Source organism: Mchenga conophoros, linkage group LG20, assembly GCF_057382185.1.
Source record: "Mchenga conophoros isolate Kocher_MC1m ecotype Shallow Benthic linkage group LG20, M_conophoros_male_GT1.1, whole genome shotgun sequence".
NCBI classification, from domain to species: Eukaryota; Metazoa; Chordata; class Actinopteri; order Cichliformes; family Cichlidae; genus Mchenga; species Mchenga conophoros.
In genome coordinates, this window is record NC_140545.1 from 13,137,169 (window position 1) to 13,156,576 (window position 19,408).

Sequence of the window (19,408 nt, forward strand, 5' to 3'; positions counted from 1 at the left end):
AGACGCATGTGTAAAAGCTGTTTTAAAGAGCGTATATGGACACAGGTGATTGGTGAGTCCATCAGACTGTGAACATGGTTTGTCCTCGTCCTTACCTGCCTTCTCATGCTCTGTGATCACACTGCATGAACCTGTCTCTAAGCTCTTTAGCATTTGCTAATTATACACCTTTTTAGTTTGCTGGCTAACACTTTGCAGTCTTTGCACATTTTTAAAGTTTTAAAATGTTTACATTACGTGTAAAAAGATCACGTTTTAATAAGGATTATTAATAAATTGTAACTTGGTAGTTGATTAAACTTTGCTTAATAGTTTTAGAGTCAACAGTTAATTAATAAAGCTGTGAACATGGTTTGTCCTTGTCCTTTCATCTTTCACCATTCAGTCAGATTTAGGCAAAATAAGTTGCTTAGGGTTTAGAAAAAGATGCAGGCTGCTTGTGTGAATGAGATTGTTTGACTCTTGCTGCTCCACGTGCATCATGGAACCAACGCCAAAGCAATAATAACAGCAATATTTAGGAATGAGGACTGAATCACTGATCAGTAATGAACTTTAATAACTAAATCATGATATTATTTAGAAATCCTTAGGAACAAGAACCTCTGACACAGTGCGAACCTCTGCCAAGGCAGCTCACTCTCTGGGCAGCATTTACTGTTAAAGGAACAGTTTTGTATTTTGTATATATTCATTTTATTTCCTTTGTTCTTTTCAAACATAGTTACATACAGTAAAAGCACATGGAAAGTGAAGGCTTTTGTTATTTGTCAATTTTAATTGACAACACTGATCATGCACTTTGGGGTCAGCTTGAAGGAAAGACTTGTGTTAAATGTAAAAGTGAGGTCAAAGGTCAAATATGACATGATATTTGGATACAAGCTATGACGTGATATTGAGAATCCCCACATGCCGGTATCATTTCTGAAATGTTGCCAATACAACCAAAGGTAGTAGAATTTAAACCACAGTTGTAAAGATAAAAGACATCTTATTTGACCGTTTGACCTTATTTGAGGTCAGAGGTCAAATGTGAGATGATATTGACAACACGCACCACACTTGTGAGAATCATAGTTTTTATGTTAAGGCTTTTAGTCAATTTTCAACCAGTAAATCAGTGAGTTGACCTTGAAGACCTCGGTGGACGTAAGCCAAATTTTTAATAGATTAAGATGAGCTCACTCTACACCCCTGCAAGGCTTTATCAGAATTCATTCAAAACTTTTCTGAGTTATCGTGTTTGATAGCACGTATGCAAACTGGGGGAGGTAACAGTTGCACGTTGTATTATCTAAAATTTTAGGTGTATAATTGTCCTCAGAATATATATAGCTGTTGTTGTGTTTTATCAGTGCTGAGTGTCCCAAAGTGACCCATTATTGTAAATCACGTTCGATTTTTCTGTAATGCTGATGGGAGGATGGATGAAAAATCATCAAACGTGCCTATTTCCTGCACAGCAATCAGCCAACCATTTTTCAGACACGTAGCAGATCGATCTGCAACTTTAGATGAGTGGTGACATGAACATCACTTTCATTTTGTTATTTGTTGGGGATAAAAGGACACCAGCGTGGGGTCCACATTAGAGTAGCACATTTGTGTCAGTGTAGAACTGTAGCATGAAACATTTCTTGCTGACTGGTAATAAAGTATCACAGTGTCTTACTTGATACATTACACTGGCTATGATAGGTTGCGTATAATTCCTGAAGTAATTATTTTTATCACGCAAACTACTGATCTAAACTTCGATGCTTGTTAACAGTAAATTGCTGCCGTCTAAAGCTTAATTTACTGATACTTTCCAGTCTGTTTGCAGCACCTATTATAGGCTGTTAGGCCTAGTTTTCTGATCCATTTATGCCTCCAATTTTTGTCTGAAAATTGCATTTGTGATTGGTTTAAATAAAGATTGCCTGATGGATGTACAGTTCAACCGTTTCACAAGCAACACAATCAAAGACTGAGAAACAAAGCAACAAAGGGAGAGAGAGCGCTACAGAGAACCTAAAGATCAAGTGTGAGCGACAGGAAGAAAGAAAAGGGAGGAGAGAAGGAGAGGGATTAGAGGAATCCCCCAGGTAGAGAGATTGTTGTGTCTCATTGTGTAGAACCGCTCCGCTATCTGATGCAGACTCAGCTCTGACACCTGTCACCACTCCTAATGAAACAGCTCCCACAATCCTCTGCTCTCCAATCTTTTGTTCATTCCCGCCCTCCTTTGTGCATGTTTCCCTCTCTTTTTTTTCTTTATTGGTTTGTGGAATTGTGCGTCTTTGTATTCTATATGTAGACCCTATGTGGGGAATGCCTTTGTATGTTTGCTGAGGGATGTGTGTGCGTATCTGTTCCTCAGAGAAATGTTGCGCTGTGCTTTTTAGTCTGACTCTGGTGCATCAGCAATAAGGAACAGACCTCGAGAGAGAGAGAGAGAGAGAGAGAGAGAGAGAGAGAGAGAGAGTGAGTGTGTGTGTGTGTGTGTGTGTGTGTGTGTGTGTTGCTGAAGCAATAGGGACCAGTGAGGGCAGCAGGGAGGCACAGATGTGAAGTGGCATGCATTTGTGTGTGTGGGTATGTGTGTGTTTGTAAAGATTGGAACAGATGCCTGATTGTGGTCCTTATGATGATGACAATGACTCTTGTTTCATCTTGTCCAACCCCAAAATACACTACTTCCCTTTTCTCTTTTTAAGTTTTATTAGATTGGAGCAGGAGTTCATTAGGAGCCAGTCACTATGTATGAATGCTTAAAATTACAACTGTCAGCCTGACTAAATGACAGCCTGCTTTACCGGGCTCCATGGCATCGGCTTGAGCAGTTCTCTGTCTTCTCCCTTTCTGATTTCTTTCCCAATGTTCCCTGTCTGAAGGGGGGAAAAAACCCGTTTGTCCCCGTCTCCTGCAAGGCTTTCAGTAGTATATCCTGTTTGAACCAGCCACACCAAGATGGGGATACTGTGGCCATAAAATGACCACAAATGGTCAGCAGCAATTCATAGTTTACACATGACATCTGAACTACTGGGACACAGCCACCCGGTGGGCAAAAACAGTACTGGAGTCCTTTGCTCTCCAGCCATCATTTGAAGATCTTCAAATTTAACAGATAGTTAAAATGCCAGATAGTTACTGTGCATGATGCATTAATCAACATTTATTTACAGCTGCCAGAAGGCTGTAGAGTATGGCACCAAACTGTGAGCACAATTCTTCGAACCTTGCCTTACAGACCAAATCACACCAGTCCCTGCTTCTCCACAGCATCCCAGGCTGTCAGTGGTGGCTCAGTTATTCTGACATTGGAAAACTACTTGGTCAACTTTACTGTTATCACAAGACAATGTGACAAATTAATGCTACCGGAGCTTATGCTCTACACTCTAAATGTCCCAGTCAACAAAACTTAACATTTCCGTGTGGTAGTTTGTGTAATCTAGCTACGTAACACTTGCGTTTGCTTTAACGATGAACAATTTCTTGTTCTTTACCTCCCACATGGCGGCGTTATTTACCCATCCAGATCAAATGTATCTGTCATGTAGCCGTGTATGGTGAGGAGTTCTCTACAAATACGTAGATGTCACCAAACTGGAGCTTTGGGAAAGACGTCACCAGTTTCAAGGATTTCAATAAAGCTGTCAGGGCAGAATATGACTCACAGTCAACAAAATTCATAGTTTCTTGTCTTGCAGTACTACCAACTGTCCACTATTGGTCATTATGGAGTGATGTTTTGCCCCTTGGGTAGGGAGTCAGTGACATGACTGAAAACTATGGATACTATCCATTAAACAGATAGGCTTTGATGTTTAAGTCATGGTCTCTTGGTACTAAAGGGACCCACAATATGCCCCTTTGAATCCCCCCGACTCTATTATACCAGTACCAGCAACTGAACTATTGATCCAAGGCAGGACGGATCCATGATTTCATGTTATTTACAACAAATTGTCACCCTGCCATCCAAAAATCGTAGTGGAAAATAACAACTGTCTATTGTTAAGTTCAGGTGAAGTTTCCTGTTCTTACCTGATACATGTGGCACCTGGTGGTGTTCCCTTGCTGTAGCCCACCTGCTTTAAGGTCAGATGTGCTGTGTGTTCAGAGACACTCTTCTACATACCTTGGTTGCAACAAGTGGTTCTTTGAGTCACTATTACCTTTCTTTTTGTTCAATTCTCATTTGGACTCGAGGATTTTTTTGCCGAGAGAACTGCTGCTAGATATTGCTATATTTTCGGTTCATTCTCTGTAAACCCTAGAGATGGTTGCACAGGTAAATCCCAGTTTTTGAAATACTCAGACCAGCCAACAACCAAAGTCATTTAAATCACCTTTAAATCGCCTTTCTTCCTCATTCTGCCAATCAGCAGGTAGTCTTGACCATGTCTCCATGCCTAAATGTTGCTGCCATGTGATAGGCTGATAAGATATCTCCAAGAAGTAGTTGAATAAGTGTACCTAATATTGTGGCCAGTCAGTGTAAATTATCTTCAGTAAGAACATGTAGCAGACACAGATAATAGAGGTTTGTGCTTAAAATGGCTACTTGTTGTAGTTTGAGAAAGATGTATATGATAACAACCTTGAGTTTACCGGGTGACATTTTTCTTTAAGTAAATATTTAGATGATAGAGTGTGCAAAAAGCCCTAACACCATCTGAAAGGAGCACCATAGTCATCACAATCTCCTAGTTCAGTTGTGATGAGTGGGGAACTTAGTTGTAAAAACCGTTGGAAATGTTGACATGTGTTTGTGTGACTAACCTTTAGAGCCAGTCTAAAAGAACTGCAGTTTTTGGCACTTCTGTGGTGGCTTCATTTTTCAGTCACTGGAGATGACTTTGATTAGAAAGTAATTTACAGTACGGGAGAAAAACCAAAACAATTAGCTCCAGCCTGCTAAAAGCTCAGCGCATTTGAATGTAAACACACTTTCTTGCTGTGCGTGACGTTCCCAATAGCACCTAGTCATTTCATTCACTGCTAAATAAATTTTACGGCAGCTTTAAGAGCGTTATTAACGACACAACATAATGCCTTTCAGAGTTACACTGGGAAGCAGTACAACAGGTCATAATTACTTTATGCTTTCCTCGTTTCTTGTCATCTTCTTTTCTGCATCGTGCAGCTTTCTTGTTCGCTTCTGAGTGTTTTATCCGCTCTTTGGACTCAGGCCATAGAATTTTGAACTACATGTGCGATGAATGCGCTGTAGATTCACTCAGCATAAGCCCGTATGGAGTTGGCGCGAGTCACCTCTGGCTTTGAGTGTGCGCCATATTTTTGTGAAGGGAGCTGAAGAGTCTCTTGGTGCCATTATGTCCAAATTTCTCTCCTCTTTCAGCATCCTCTCTGCCGTTCCCAGGCCAATCTGCAAGTCATTACTGGTGTTCCATTAGACAGTGCCCCAGCACAGAGCAAACTCATTCCGAGATTACTCTACAGACATTGAGGCTGCCAGTGTGCTTTCACTTCGACTATTCATCCCTGGTTTAAAATAGCATGCAGCTCCCACTGATTTATCAGCGCACATATAAACGTTTGCCATCCTAATAGAAAAATTATAGCTCGCTCGATGGCGCTTAAACTGGAATAAAATTTCATTTAGACATTGTAGTTGGGTTTTTGGATGGCCTTATTATTGTTTACCCCGATCGCCAGATGAATACCGAACACATACTTTAAATGTAATTACAGACTTTATGATTTTGCAAAAGCACTTTTTTTAGCCTTTCACACTGCACACAGTGTCTTAACAAGTCAGAGCTTTTTCAGCATGTTAGAACAGTATATTATAGTTGAATCACTTTAGCGTTTTTAGCAAGCTGCTTTCATCGGGAAGGAAAGTGTCCTAGTGATGGAGCACGTGGCTTAGAAGCAAATGAAGTGGCACCGGTCCTCAAATTTGGATATGATGACATAACTGGATCTCATTTAAACTCAAACTGATAAAAACTAATTGAAATACATACATACAGCCTCACAGTCATGTCCCCTCTGTAATCTGTTAGACCTTCGTGTGTTTTACAGTGCAGCATGGTGGAATTAGTAATGTCCGTGTTCCTGGGAGACGCTGCCTCCGGCTCTCAATTTTGTCCACACAGAAAGAATTAGAATATCCTTTGGTGGATTCTTTTTCCGGCAAAAACACATGCCTAATATCCATAAAAGCCTCATTAATATGGGGAAGGGGGTTGGTTCCAAAATGGTACTCTTTATGACAAGTAACTGCTACGTTCAATATTCCGTGTTTCATAAATGGTGTGGTGGTGGTGGTGGTGGGAGGAGTTGGATCCTCAGGAGTGTTGGTAATTTGTAAGCGGAGATTTTAGGCTGGTGAATTTTCAGTGAGAACAAAGGAGGCCGGGCTGCATGTGGAATCCTGTCTAATGGGGTTGGGTGCTCTTAGGGAGAAAAAGAAAAGGTTTCATAATTACGGTCATCAGGGAGTTGTGACAGAACCTGATGCCATTTCTAATTCATAGTTTTGATTGCAATAAAGAGTAATTTTCCATATCGTGGATCATGTTCAGTATGTCGTTTTTGGGGAGTTTTTTGCCATTACTTAACAGCTTTTTTTTCTCTGGATCTGTGCAGCAGCAAGGTGTTTCGCCCAGATCTGCAATTTAACTAAAATGTTCTGTCACATTCTCTGCTTATTATTGTCTTTGTAACTCCTTTTTTCCTCACCTCCAGGAGTGCCCTCAGATCCTGCCCTCCACCCAGATCTACATCCCTGCTGGAGTTATGAGGCCGATCACCCTGCTGGCTCAGAACCTGCCCCAGCCTCAGTCTGGACAGAGAAATTACGAGTGCATCTTTCACATCCAGGGCAACACGCACAGCGTCCCGGCTCTGAGGTTTAACAGCACGAGCATACAGTGTCAGAAGACCACGGTAAGCATTGAAGCACACGCATATTCGCATGTGGGGAGGCGAAGTTTCCCAACACTCATTTCTGGACAGCCGTGCTGCTGTAAACCAGCGATGTGGGGCAGGAAGACTGGCAGTAATAGACTGGTAGAGCAGAGAGCTGAACTGAGGCATATGGCCACAGGGACTGACTGTCGCAAAAACCACTCTCTCTTCATTCCCACTCCTCACTCCAGCCTCTTAGCCTTCAGTCAAACTGTCAGCACTAAAAGGGGAGCGACCGCTCCGGCGCTTTTAATTTCCCGGGCTCCAATCAGGGCAGGAGGCAGAGGGGAGGCGTTTTTAACGACACCAATTATGACTTAACTTAACGAGACATATGATTAACATGCAAAGCGCGCGCCGCGGCACTCACTCACTCACGCTGATAGGTCCAATAGCGAGTCCTCTCAGTTAAAAAGGCAGCAGGAGCGGCCGTGTGGCGCTGGCAGCTTTGCGGGGCTGCCTTTTTTTTAGCCTGTCACACACTTGTCAGCGGCTGCGGATCATTTGCCGACTTCTGCATCGCCACTGGGCTCGAAACACGACGCTGATTTGCGGTCGTTTGCTGTTTTTGAACTATACAGCATCGCCCACTTTCTCTCCACAAAAGGAAGAGATTGAGCTTCAGTGCTGTGATCCTGGAAATCGGTCTGCCTCTGATGTTGGATGGTGACACAAAAAATAGTTCTGGGGTATAGTATTGAAGTTGATTTGCAGATCGTAATGATGCCTCCTACAGTTCTTTTGTGCTGTGGAAAGGTAATTTGCGCTTATATAGTCACTTGTGTCTCTATAATTGCTTCATGCAAGTGAGGTTCTTTTAGATTTGGCTTTTTGAGTCGTTATTACTGGTTTCTGGCAGATTTGTCCTCGGTGACCCGATAGTTGAAAGCCTATTGAATAGAGCATGAGCAAAAATACTAATTGCTGTGTGTCTGCTTGAATATTTAAATGACCTGGTCAATGTCACAAGCTTTCTTTTGGATTCAAATTCATTTCGAAATTACTTTTACATTTCTTGGAATGAGTTGAGACTTCAATTGTTGACATTATAAGACATTTATATCTAAAAATGTGTTATATGTATAATGGTGATTATTTTTACTTTTCATGTTCAGCTAAATAATAAATATTACCCCACAAAATTCTGTCATCAATATATTAATGAAAAATAAAAAGTAAAATTATTTATTTTTACAGCAGTAATTTGTTTTCAGAGGATTAATGATACAAGATTCAACATCGAGCTAGGGTAGCTAAGCCAGACATTTGGTTGGTATCAAAATCTGCATTTGTAACTCCATCATTTAAAAAAAAAAATCCCAACACCAACAACTGAAATTCATCACAAACCAGGACAGAGCTATCACTGTGCTTTACAGATGCCCACTGTTGGACCTCTGTCCTGAACTCCTCCGTTTATTTCTGGATTAACTACCACTTGCCACTCATTTTCAGTTCAGTTCTGTGATTAAAGAAAACAAAAGAAAGAAACTGAAGAAAATGAAAGAAAAAGCAGGCAGTGTCCAAAGAAAACATTCAAAGGACCTTCAGAGAATCTGGAGAACTATTGATCAAAACATCTTTAAAAATTACACAAAAAAGTCCGGCTCCAAGGAAGGAAAGGAAATGAGGCGTGGCTCAAGATTTTACACAGCACCAAATACATTTTACATTACCTTTTTTATTGAACATAATATTTCTATCAAATGCAGTGGATACAGATTGTTTACAGCCTGTTTCATGGTTATTAAATGTAAGTATTTAGCATATATAAACATGTAATTTAGGCCTTGTAGTTTATATATTTTCAAACGTTTAAGTATTCTCGCATAACGATTATGACTTTTGATGTTTGAGTTTATCTGCTGTCACCATGAAATTACTTGGCTGGTTGGTGTGTAACATCCTGTTGCTAAACAGGTTTGCCTTATTAGTATCTTTAAATTTGTTTCCCTGTTATCACCGTGTGTTACTGGCCATTTGTCCATAAATTTCAGTCTAATATTACCTTTACCTAATGTCCCGAGCTATTACTTGGTTAGTACTTGGGTAATTGCCTGGTACACACTTCAACTTTTGACCCCACTATTTTCACATTTTTAGCTCTAATAAACATCGCTGCTCTTTGTTGTTCAAATAGGATGGATATCTGTTATGGTTTTTCTGTTCACTCTGTGTTCTGAAAGCCTCCCACACCTCTGAAACCAGCACTTACTCCAGGAAATAGCAGTTTGCATCCCTAGTGTTTGATAGACTCGGATACATTCATTACTACACCACTACTGCTGCTGCTGAGAGTTGCTGATTCTGGAGGACAGAGACCTTTCCTCAGCAAAACTATGATTCACTGGCAAAACCACATGGATATACACACACACGCGCAAACATACACACAAGTAACGCTTATCCGCATGCATTTATTTTTTCACTCCTCGGTGCACTTTAATGTGTTGTAAAAATCTCAATGTTATCTCTGGAAGAGTCAGGTCTCAACACAACTTTGCAGCTGTTGATGAAGCTAGACATAGGAGGCCGAAATGTGTGTGTGTGTGTGTGTGTGTGTGTGTGTGTGTGTGTGTGTGTGTGCGCGCGCCTAGTGAGGAATCCTCCATTTCTCCACCTCCCCCCCGCCTCTCAGCTCGTCAGGTGGGACTGTGATAGGATCCAATTAAGGGAGCTGTAGATAAAATGATGATGAATTGCAGTGGTGCGGTAGACTGACGGACACAAACATACGCACACACTCAAACACACATGCGCCGGCCCGGCAAATGGAAAAAGAAGGAAGCAAAAAGACAAAGAATGAGGGAGCCAAAGAGGAGGTGAGGGAATTAGGGGGAGACAATGACGATGCAACAAAGAGTTTGATGGAGGAAGTGAAAAGAGGGGAGCGAGAAGAATAAAGAGAGACAGAGGACTAAGCTCAGCACGCAGACTAAAGGGAAACAAACAAATGAGGGAGAAACAGATGGAGACAGGATGTATTTGGAATATAAAAGATGTGCATGTTTGAGAAAGTAATTCTGAAAGAAAAGGAAATCATGAGGCGTGAAAAAGTGAAACTGCTGAGAGTAACTAGAACAGCAGAAGGTGGAAGGACATTTGGGACAATAGGGATTGGTTACAAAGTTGTTCAGCCATGCAGGGCTGGTTTTCAGACATATCTATTCAGCTCAACAGTACTGTACTCACACAGCTGTGTTAACTGTTTAAGGAGCTGTGGCAGTTTAAATGTCGCAAACTCGCTTTGACAAAATAAGTCATTGCAAAACTGGTATGGCAAACTATATATAGCCTTAGTAAAATATCTGCATGCTTACACTCTTAGATATAGGGATAAAGGACAGCCTTCAGTCTTCCTGATCCTTTTGTTCTCCAGTTGCCCGCTGGGTTTTCTCCAGCTTCCTCCTACAGTCCAAAGACATGCATGTTAGGTTAGTTATTGATTTGAAGTTGACTGTAGCTCCAGATTTAAGATACAGAGAGCTCTGAGTTGTTTTTAAGGCTAGAATAGCTTTACAAAATCCAGTCTATTCCCATGTGAGTATAGATTGAATTGATCAGTTGTTCTACGATGATATTCAATTTACAAACTGCAATTACAATTGCAAAGCAAAAGCAGTGCCAATACCCTCTGTTAGTGTTACAATGGCAGTACCAGCATGGCAATCACTGATTTTTCTTAGTCGCAAAGAAGTTGCTGTCCTGTTTTTCTTGTGTGACTGAGGAGTTTCAGGGTACTGCACCAGTGGCAAGCCATCTCATTACTAAAGGTACAGCTGATTAATGCACAGGGGCTGAACCAAAACAGAAGCGTTCCCCAGCATAGAACTAAAACAACATGCTGAAAGACAGTAAAAAGGCTCAGCTAAAGTGCACATAACTGGGGAGATCTGTGGCTTTTCCTTCACAACACATAAAGTCATTTGATATATTTTAATAATGAAATATGTCGTGGTACAACTTTCATGAAATTTATAACTTTTAAACACACAGGTGTTGTCTTTGTTCCAGGTGTAAATGTGTGTGGGGTTTGCTTTACTGTGATTGCATAGAAAAAAATGAGAATGGAAACATAAATAGAGAGAATCACCAAACAGAAGATCTATCTGTGATTGAGAACCTGCACTCCGGCTAGCATTGTCTCCAGTATTCTCTGTAGGGATTTTGTGTATATGTATCACAGCTGGCTGTGACTGGGGTAGTAGAGGGTAATAAATCACAGAGAAAATTAGCCAGCAGTAGATGTACACTCATCCATTCAATCTTACTGTCTCTTTGTGCATTATTTAGCCCCTCACCAAACACTGAAACATTGAACTTGCATACTCAAATACATGAGGGACCTGCAGTATGCGTTGGTGCACACTGAAATATTCACAGGAAAACACATGGTGGCGTGCACATTCGCACACAGGTGCAATGCATGCAGGCTGCGAGGATACCTACTGGTTTGTTCATGGGCAAACACACACACACCCACGCATGCACACACAGAGCCTCCCCAGGGGTTTGCAAGCCTAACGTGAAGCAGACATATGGAGATTCTCCACATGATCCTCTTCCTAATCATGTGGAGCAGACAGAGACTGTAGCATCAGCAACAACCAGCAACCTGCTTTACATGATTTATTACACTGACACACATAGGCTATCAAATGTTGTGTGTGTATAGCTGTGTGTATTATCTTCCTGCTATAAGTATATGCATCTGGCACAGTTCTGAGCAGCACAGTAAATTTTGGGAGGATGACAGACTGTGTTCAACTGAATGTTCACGGTCCACAAATTGGGCTAGCCGTAAGAGAGGGGGAGACTTTTCCTAACTTTCACAAACCTGTTATAGAGTGCACAGCTAATACCTCTGCAGTGCAATGTAATGTAATGATTTCGTCCTGCAGTGGTTTATCGTAAAAATATTTTTGAAATGCAACTAATTTGCTAAGCTAATCACATTTTGGAAAAGTAATGGGTGTGTCCTTCATTCACAGAGGACTGTAAGGAGTGGCAGAGTAGGTGTTTTAGTAGTAGTGATACTGCAGTATGGAAATAAACTGTTTCAACCTAAAAACTTGCGCTGAATATCTCACACAGGTAAAATAGTAAAATATGCTTAAATCAAAAATAAAAGTCCTATATGAGAAAAATTGTCTCGTGATTGCTAATACCATTATCACTCCATATTACCGTAGTACTTATTGCTTTATATACAGTAGTCAATTTTTCGACAAGTAGTGCCTGGTCTAATCAATAACAATACATGCTATGTTTTAAGTAAGAATATACATGCATATATGTATATGGAATATAATAAAAGATTTTTAAAAACTACCTCCTATTTAAAACTGATAAGTATAAAGCACTCCAAAATAAAGTATTTGTATGTAATTAACTTACTGCTTACTTAGTTTGTTCATTTTTGCAGATTATATATTGTTATTTAGATCTCTATATTATTTTAAACCACTTTGGAGGGGTTCAGTAAAAAGAAATGCAAGTAAAGTTTTATTTTTAATCTTTTTCTGATTATTTTTTTGGAGTTAGATCTACTTCACTTACAAAAGTTTCAAATTTAACAAACACCTACTTCTTAATTTTCACATAACTTTAAGTGAGATCCATAATTGGCAGTTGCAGCTCAAGTTATTGTGCTGGATGCAGTGAAAAACAAATTGGATCACTTCTGACTTTCAACTTGAATGAAAACAATAAAGAGGAGAGTTACACTAGACAAAGTTCAGTAAGATGGCAGGGCTTTGTGTAAAACCCCCACTTCAGTAATGAGTAAACCAACAATCTGTAAACCTACTGCACCCATATTGTCACAGGTAAAATAATCTAACATTAAAACACCCAATTGTCCACGCTTAACTAAGAGTAAAGCACTGTGTCATTAAACAAACGGTGCAGTTTAACTGAAAAACACAGCTCCATGGGACTGGCTACTCAACCTCCACAAACCTCCTTGATATGCACCCCTCAGGATCCTACAATAACTATTGTAAACTCCAGGCTATAACAGTTGTCAGCAGGGCATTACTATGATTCTGTGCTCAGTAATATTGTTTTTATTGTAAAAGGTAATGTTCCAAGCAGTGAAAATATTCATCTAGTTGGCAGTTCCTCCCACTTATTATGTTGCTACAAAATAAATTAAACAACATATTGTTTGTTGCCCGAGTATGCCTAAAAAGCTTAGTTTGGCTACATAAAAACACCTTGATAAAGAAAAAATGCACAATGTCTTGTGTTTTGAGGAGAAATACTTTTTAAATAAAGATGACAACTAAACAATTCACTGTACGGATACAAACTTGATTTTATATTGGTAATAGCTATTTTAACCTCAATATATATACAGTACCTCATATATATATGCGCACACACACACACACACACACACATATATATGAACATACACACATATACCCGTTTTGTTCAGTAATCACACTTTAGTTACAATTATGTCGTTACTTGCAAGACAGTTACCTACACGGCAAGTGGGTCGGAAGAAACCAAAAACATCAAAAGTGTCTTTTCCTTCCTGCACACTTGGGCTACAACAAGCTGATTTCAGTTTATGTGGAGGGAGGACAACAATGGTGGAGGGGTGTTAAACGTTTTGGGAGTGGCTATTTAGATGTTGCTGTTGTTGTTGTTTTTTTTTTTATTGCATGAAAAAACAAGCAAACTATGAAAAAAAAGTGCAAACTGGCTCAATGACAGAAAGGACCACGTTATCCTGCTATCACAACAGCAACTATTAGCAAGCATCTGCACAGGTAGCATGCTAACACAAAGCTAGCAAAGAACCCAGCATGATGTTAAACCAATAGTTGTGCCATGAAGTGATTTTCAGTAATTGCCAAAAAACTGTTGGCCATATTTAACCTTTTGTAAATGACTTGTTGGCCGTTAATCTGTCAAACGTATCTTAAAAATATCTCATGAATGATTTAAAGTAATTTTGAGCCAGAAAGAACATTACCACAACATGGACATGGGTAGCCCGACAGCCAGAGCCTTAAAAGTGGACAAAGGCAGTGATGAGCAGTCTTCACTTTCAAGGTCTAAGATATTATCCCTAGTTTCTGTTATAATCCTTACCTTTTTTCTCCCTTTGAGTTACTGTTTTGGTTACTTTTTCTCAGTGCCTTCTGTGATCTCACTATCTGCATTCAACGGTTTGTCTAAAATGACTTTGTCATTCAGTTTCTTCCTGTTTTATTTTGAAGGTGGCTCTCTTTGCTTTTACATACCTGCTTAGTTCCTTTCCCCACCCTCATTATGGTCTTGACTGAGTTCTCCTGTGCCTTATTATCCATCTTCCTTTAGTGATTATTTAGTCTGTTTTTTCTGCTTCGCTCTTTGTCAGGTTGCTGGGTATAACTGTTGTTCCTGTGTATTCTCTCTCTCTTAAGTAGCCTACATTTACTTTGTTCTTGTTCTGCATGTAATTAGGTCACCATTACATTTGTGATAAAACGTGTTTGCTGACGCTAATTAACTGCACTTCCATGCACACAGTGTTTACAGTAGCCTGTATACCATACGTTCTCTGTGATCTTAATACTGGGGAAATTAGTTGTATCATCCATTAAAGGGGATGCGGTATCTATTTTCTTCAGTGCAAAAGCCAAAATTAAACATATGCAGTTTATTATTATTTGATAATCCCGTATTAAATTGGGTAGAACTGTAAAGGAGGACTTGCTGAGTGTATATGTGTCTGTGTGTGTGTGTGCACTAGTAGTATATTTTTAACACATACTCAGGTATCCTTCAACATGACTAATTACATGAGTGTGACCTGCACATGGACACAGACACACACACATAAATGTGTGCATGTCTTGCTTTTTCTAGCTCTGCCCCTCTCTCCAGCCAGCTGCTCTGTTTCGTTAACATCGGCACTTTTCGGTTCCTCAGACGCTCGCATGCTCCCTTGGTCTCCCTCTCTCTCTCATGCACACACACACACACACACACACACACACACACACACACACACACACACACACACACAGCCCATATCTATTCATACAATCCATAGAGACATGCAATCCATGGAGACGATTCATGTAGCAAGAGAATAAATGAGTGCAGAAGCAGATAACGAATGAACCTGAGCCAGGCTGGTGTGTTACTGTAATGAGGCCAGGGACGGCTTTGTGCTCACCTTGTACTTTTTACACCTCCTCCCCTTCCCTCTTCTTTTTTCTCCTCTTGTCACCTCCCCTCCCTCCCTTGTCCCCTTTCATCGCCCATCCTCCTCTCTATGCCTCTCTTGTCCCTTATCTCCTCCATGGTTAAACTTCTCTTCCTACCACTGTCCTCTACTAATTTTTTTCTTTTTGCCCCTGTTCTCTCCCTTTTACTCCCCCACCTGTTCTTCTTTTCCTCTACTTGTCAACCCATACTGACTCTCATCGCCTTTCCTCTCTTTATTCTTTGCCTCTACATTGCTGCCCTTGTGTCCTTGTTAATCCCTGCTCTCCGTTGCTAATACCACTCCTCTCACTTTCCCCTTATCTGCTCTTTAGCTTCTCTCCATCCACCTAACTTTCATCTACCACATCCTCTTTTTTCCTCCTCTCCTCTGCTCTCCTCCCTAGGGGGACCTACACTGAGAGTTGTCTCAGGTAGATTAATTACATGCAGTGACATGAAGGAGCTGGCCAGAGGCTTTAGTAATGAGTCTGATTACTCATCTCCAGCAGCTCTGTGCACTCAGGGGAGGAAAGGCGGGACAGTAGGCCAGCAGAGGGGCCTCTCAGTAGGGAAAGAGCAACTTTCACATATGGGGTTCCACCAGTACACCAGTGTTTCTGGCAGCAGCAGTACCACCAATCTGAGATGGAAGAGTCAGCTACATGCTTAAACCTTGTCTCATGTTACTTAAATAATCTGACTGTGTACATTTCTATTAAGTAAGAGAAAACTTTTCAGTCTGAAGTCATTTTCTTTGGCATTTAGAAAATAACAACAACAAAAAAAAATGCTGGCTACTTGTTTGTGTATCGCTGCACTCGGTGTTTAAATTAGACTGAAGAATGAAGAAGTTCTTCAGAGCAGCATGGCAAAGACACAAAAGAATGATTGAATTCAGGAGAACTTGATAATCACGAGAACAAAAGACAACAATCATTCCTCGTGAAGCCAAGAATGTGGTTTTGATTTTTTTTTTGTAAGAATTATGATCAAATTAATGTGATGTTTTGCCAACAAGTAAAAAACAGTCATTTGGAGGGCAGGTTAACTTCTGACATTCTTTTTTTTTGTTAATCAAGCATTTTGATTTATCTGAGGAAAAACATGTTTATTAGGTTATAAAACCAATTTCTTATTAAGTTATTCTTTTTACTGGTTTTCACTGTGGTGCAGGTTGGTTGCCAGTTCTTCCTTGATGGCAGCCTGCATATAGACAGTGACAATCAAACATTATGTGGCAATAAATTTTGTAGACGAGCCAAGGCGATGTAGTATATTACAACTGATATTGATATTTGGTGATTTAAGTATTTGATATTTTGATGGAGGCATTTTTTAAAAAATTGATTACCTTTAACATTTGATATGTGCAATTATTCATGAGTCTTCTTGTATTACTCATTTACTTTCTGCCCAGCTCAGCTGCTTGTTGCATTTGTGGTGTTCGAAAATGAAATGCATGTTAGCACCAAGGAAGTTGCATTGTGCCCTCTGGTGGATAAACTATGCAACATTCATAACAAAGTTGAAGGGTGTTTCTCACATCTCTTCTGTCCTTTTTAAAAATATATTTTATCGGCTATTATAAATGTTGCTACTGATATATCAGCAAATAGCTAACACAGGCTGATGCATCACCCGGCTTGTATTCTACAGGAAGAACATCATGAAGGATAGAACAAGCATCAGTTTCTGTTGTAGCCCCTCCCATAACCACTGACATCACTGGTTCCAACTTTGATCCCAGTAGTATCGTGACGCAGTGGCAGTTTGTCAGGTTAGGCCACGTAACCACAGAGAAAAGCTGTGACCAGCGTAGCATTGATTTGATTTGATTTACATTCCTCTAACAATGAATCCTAACAACTCCCCTGATTAACGATCTAGTCCAATCAGCAGGCCAAAATATAACTGGTCCACTTATTTTCCATTGTAACACATGTGTCTGTGTACCTGATGACAGTCCCATCAAATTCAGCTCTACTTTATCTTCAGTGTCTAACGAGTAAATATCATTATTTATTTGAGCATGATAACCTCATAGTGTAAACATCATATCAGGATTGACATTAGCTTTACAGTGTGGGTGTGTGAGTAATGCTAAATTGCAGTTTTTAAAATGGCAAAATGTGCATAATCGCATTTTGATTTACTAAATTTTTTGAACTTCAGCTTTGCAGGCCCTTGGCATACCTGTTGTTTAATGACTTTATTTCTAAAGTGGTTTTAGCTTCCTCCTCTGCTGCTTCTGTCTCTTTGTGTTTCCTCTTCTCCCCTGGCTTCCATCTCCCCTCCTGTCTTATTTTTTCAGCGTTAAATCAGCTTACCATTTTTCTGGGACTCCGGAGCGTCCCCCAGGAAGCGAGTTAGACAGTGGGTGATGCTCAGTGTGACTGGGTGGCACGGTGTCACAATGTGGTTTGTGTCAGCATTTTAAACCATGTGACAGCATGAATAAAGCATGATGTGGCAGGCAGCGGGGTGGGCAGAGACTGACAAGGGAACAAGCCTGCCCAGTGTTTTGGGGAAGGCGGACAAGTCGAAACTCTTAAAGTTTAATGGGGGCCACGCCGCAGAGAGAAGAAAGGTAGTGTGTGGGGATGTGTGTGCGAGTGGGTCGTGTGGTTTCATTGGGTTTCCATAGACAGTCCTTCAACCAGTGGGATGTAATAGTGTTACTAATAAAGTCAACAGCCTACTTCATGCATGGTGCGTCAGGGTCACATTGAACTAGTGGGAAGGGAATATGTTCAGTCAGCCTTTTCTTTGTGACAGAAGTGCTTCTGGTTGAAGCTCTCCTCTCTGGAGCTGTTGACCTCCCAGAATCCTGTGGTTTCATTGGTTCATTGTTCATCACATCATCGTATTGTCTCAATAAAGATCCAGGAATCCCACATTTTTTCTTCTCTGGCTGCTTACAATGTTCCCTTTGATTTTTTTTCCCCCCGTGTTTGTGTTTTTCTTTTTCCTCAACTTGTCCATGTATTTCATCTTTTTCATTAGAAGCATAACTGAAGCTGTGACTACTCTATCAAAGCAAATCTGTTTATTTCAAAGGTTAGTATGTTTGTATGTTATTGATCTTACTCTTTATAAAAGATTGTCTTTGAGAGGTAAATGTAAAGCAGTCATATAACCCCAAAATTCAGTCTTTAGCCTGCCTTAAATGGACACTAGGGAAGTTTGTATCATTGATTGTACAATGTAGTGTTGTGGCCATAGAACAAGGGCGCATTCGCATTTAGTTTGGTTCCCCATAAGCTTTTAATTGCTTTCACTCTGCAGTTCTGTCAGCCTCGGGATACAAATGTGAATAGTGGGTTGTACAACCAAATCTGGAAAAAGACTAGTGACTTCTGGCAGCTTTCCCCAAGTAGATGAAGTCATAGACAGCGGAACAACTGGAGTAACTGTCTATAAGTGAGCAGAAGAAAAGGAATCTTGTGGCCAGAGATGGAGAAGAAGGACACTAGATATCAAGATCAAGAGCGAAGCCTGGACAAGCGTTTCCTTGATGGAGAGAATTTTGGGGATTAAGAAGGTTTAAAAATGACACTAGCAAAAAAACCTGCTCTTCGCGACAAAACAGCATTTTTATTCTTATTTTAAAACACTCAAGTATCACATTATTATTTCCTTCAACCTCCTCCCCACAGCAAGTATGAGGTCCTGAATTGGAATAAAACAGATGCTAAGAGTAATCCCGGCAGCAATCGCAATTCCAATTGGGGGGGGGGTTAAGAAAAAGGAGTTTATTAACTTTGTCCAGCAGATGTGAACAACAACAGCAGATCAACTCCCCAGTAGTGGAGAAAAGTTCAGTTTGTATCACAAGTTTGTGTGTGTGTGCGCATGTCTCAGGCCCCATTGCCCATACAGCATGCCTGAGCTCCATCTACCAAATCCAGTGTGTCAGTGAGCAAATTGGAAATGCCAATTTCACTTTACACCGCTCCGTATCTTATCTTTCGCTTACCCTCATCCCACCACTTAGCTCATGTGTAAATGAATAAGGTCCTCTCACACACATAGCACTCTTTGATTTCTGGCTGCCTTGCCGTCTTTGACCACCTCTCCTTTTCCGCATCGCCTCTCTCCCTCCCCTCGTCCGCCTGCATTCTTCCATGCCCGTTCAACTGTAACCCATCTGTTTTTTGTTTTTCTCTACGTGCATCCATGAAATATGTCTGTTTTGGCGGATATGGAATTCCGCTCGCGTGCGTTCTTTCGCTCTTTCCCTGCCTGCAACGAGCAAGTCTGGCTGAAT

General features: G+C 40.5%; 1 protein-coding gene across 2 annotated transcripts in view; it reads left to right on the forward strand.

The window, feature by feature from the left end:
* The window catches only part of LOC146550494 (plexin-A1-like), a 304,153-nt gene that overhangs the window by 192,043 nt on the left and 92,702 nt on the right, over positions 1 to 19,408 (forward strand). For both annotated transcript variants that reach the window (XM_085259673.1, XM_085259671.1), the window contains one exon: positions 6,709 to 6,909. In XM_085259673.1, the coding sequence (XP_085115799.1) occupies positions 6,709 to 6,909 (201 nt within the window). The remainder of the gene's footprint in view (positions 1 to 6,708; positions 6,910 to 19,408) is intronic.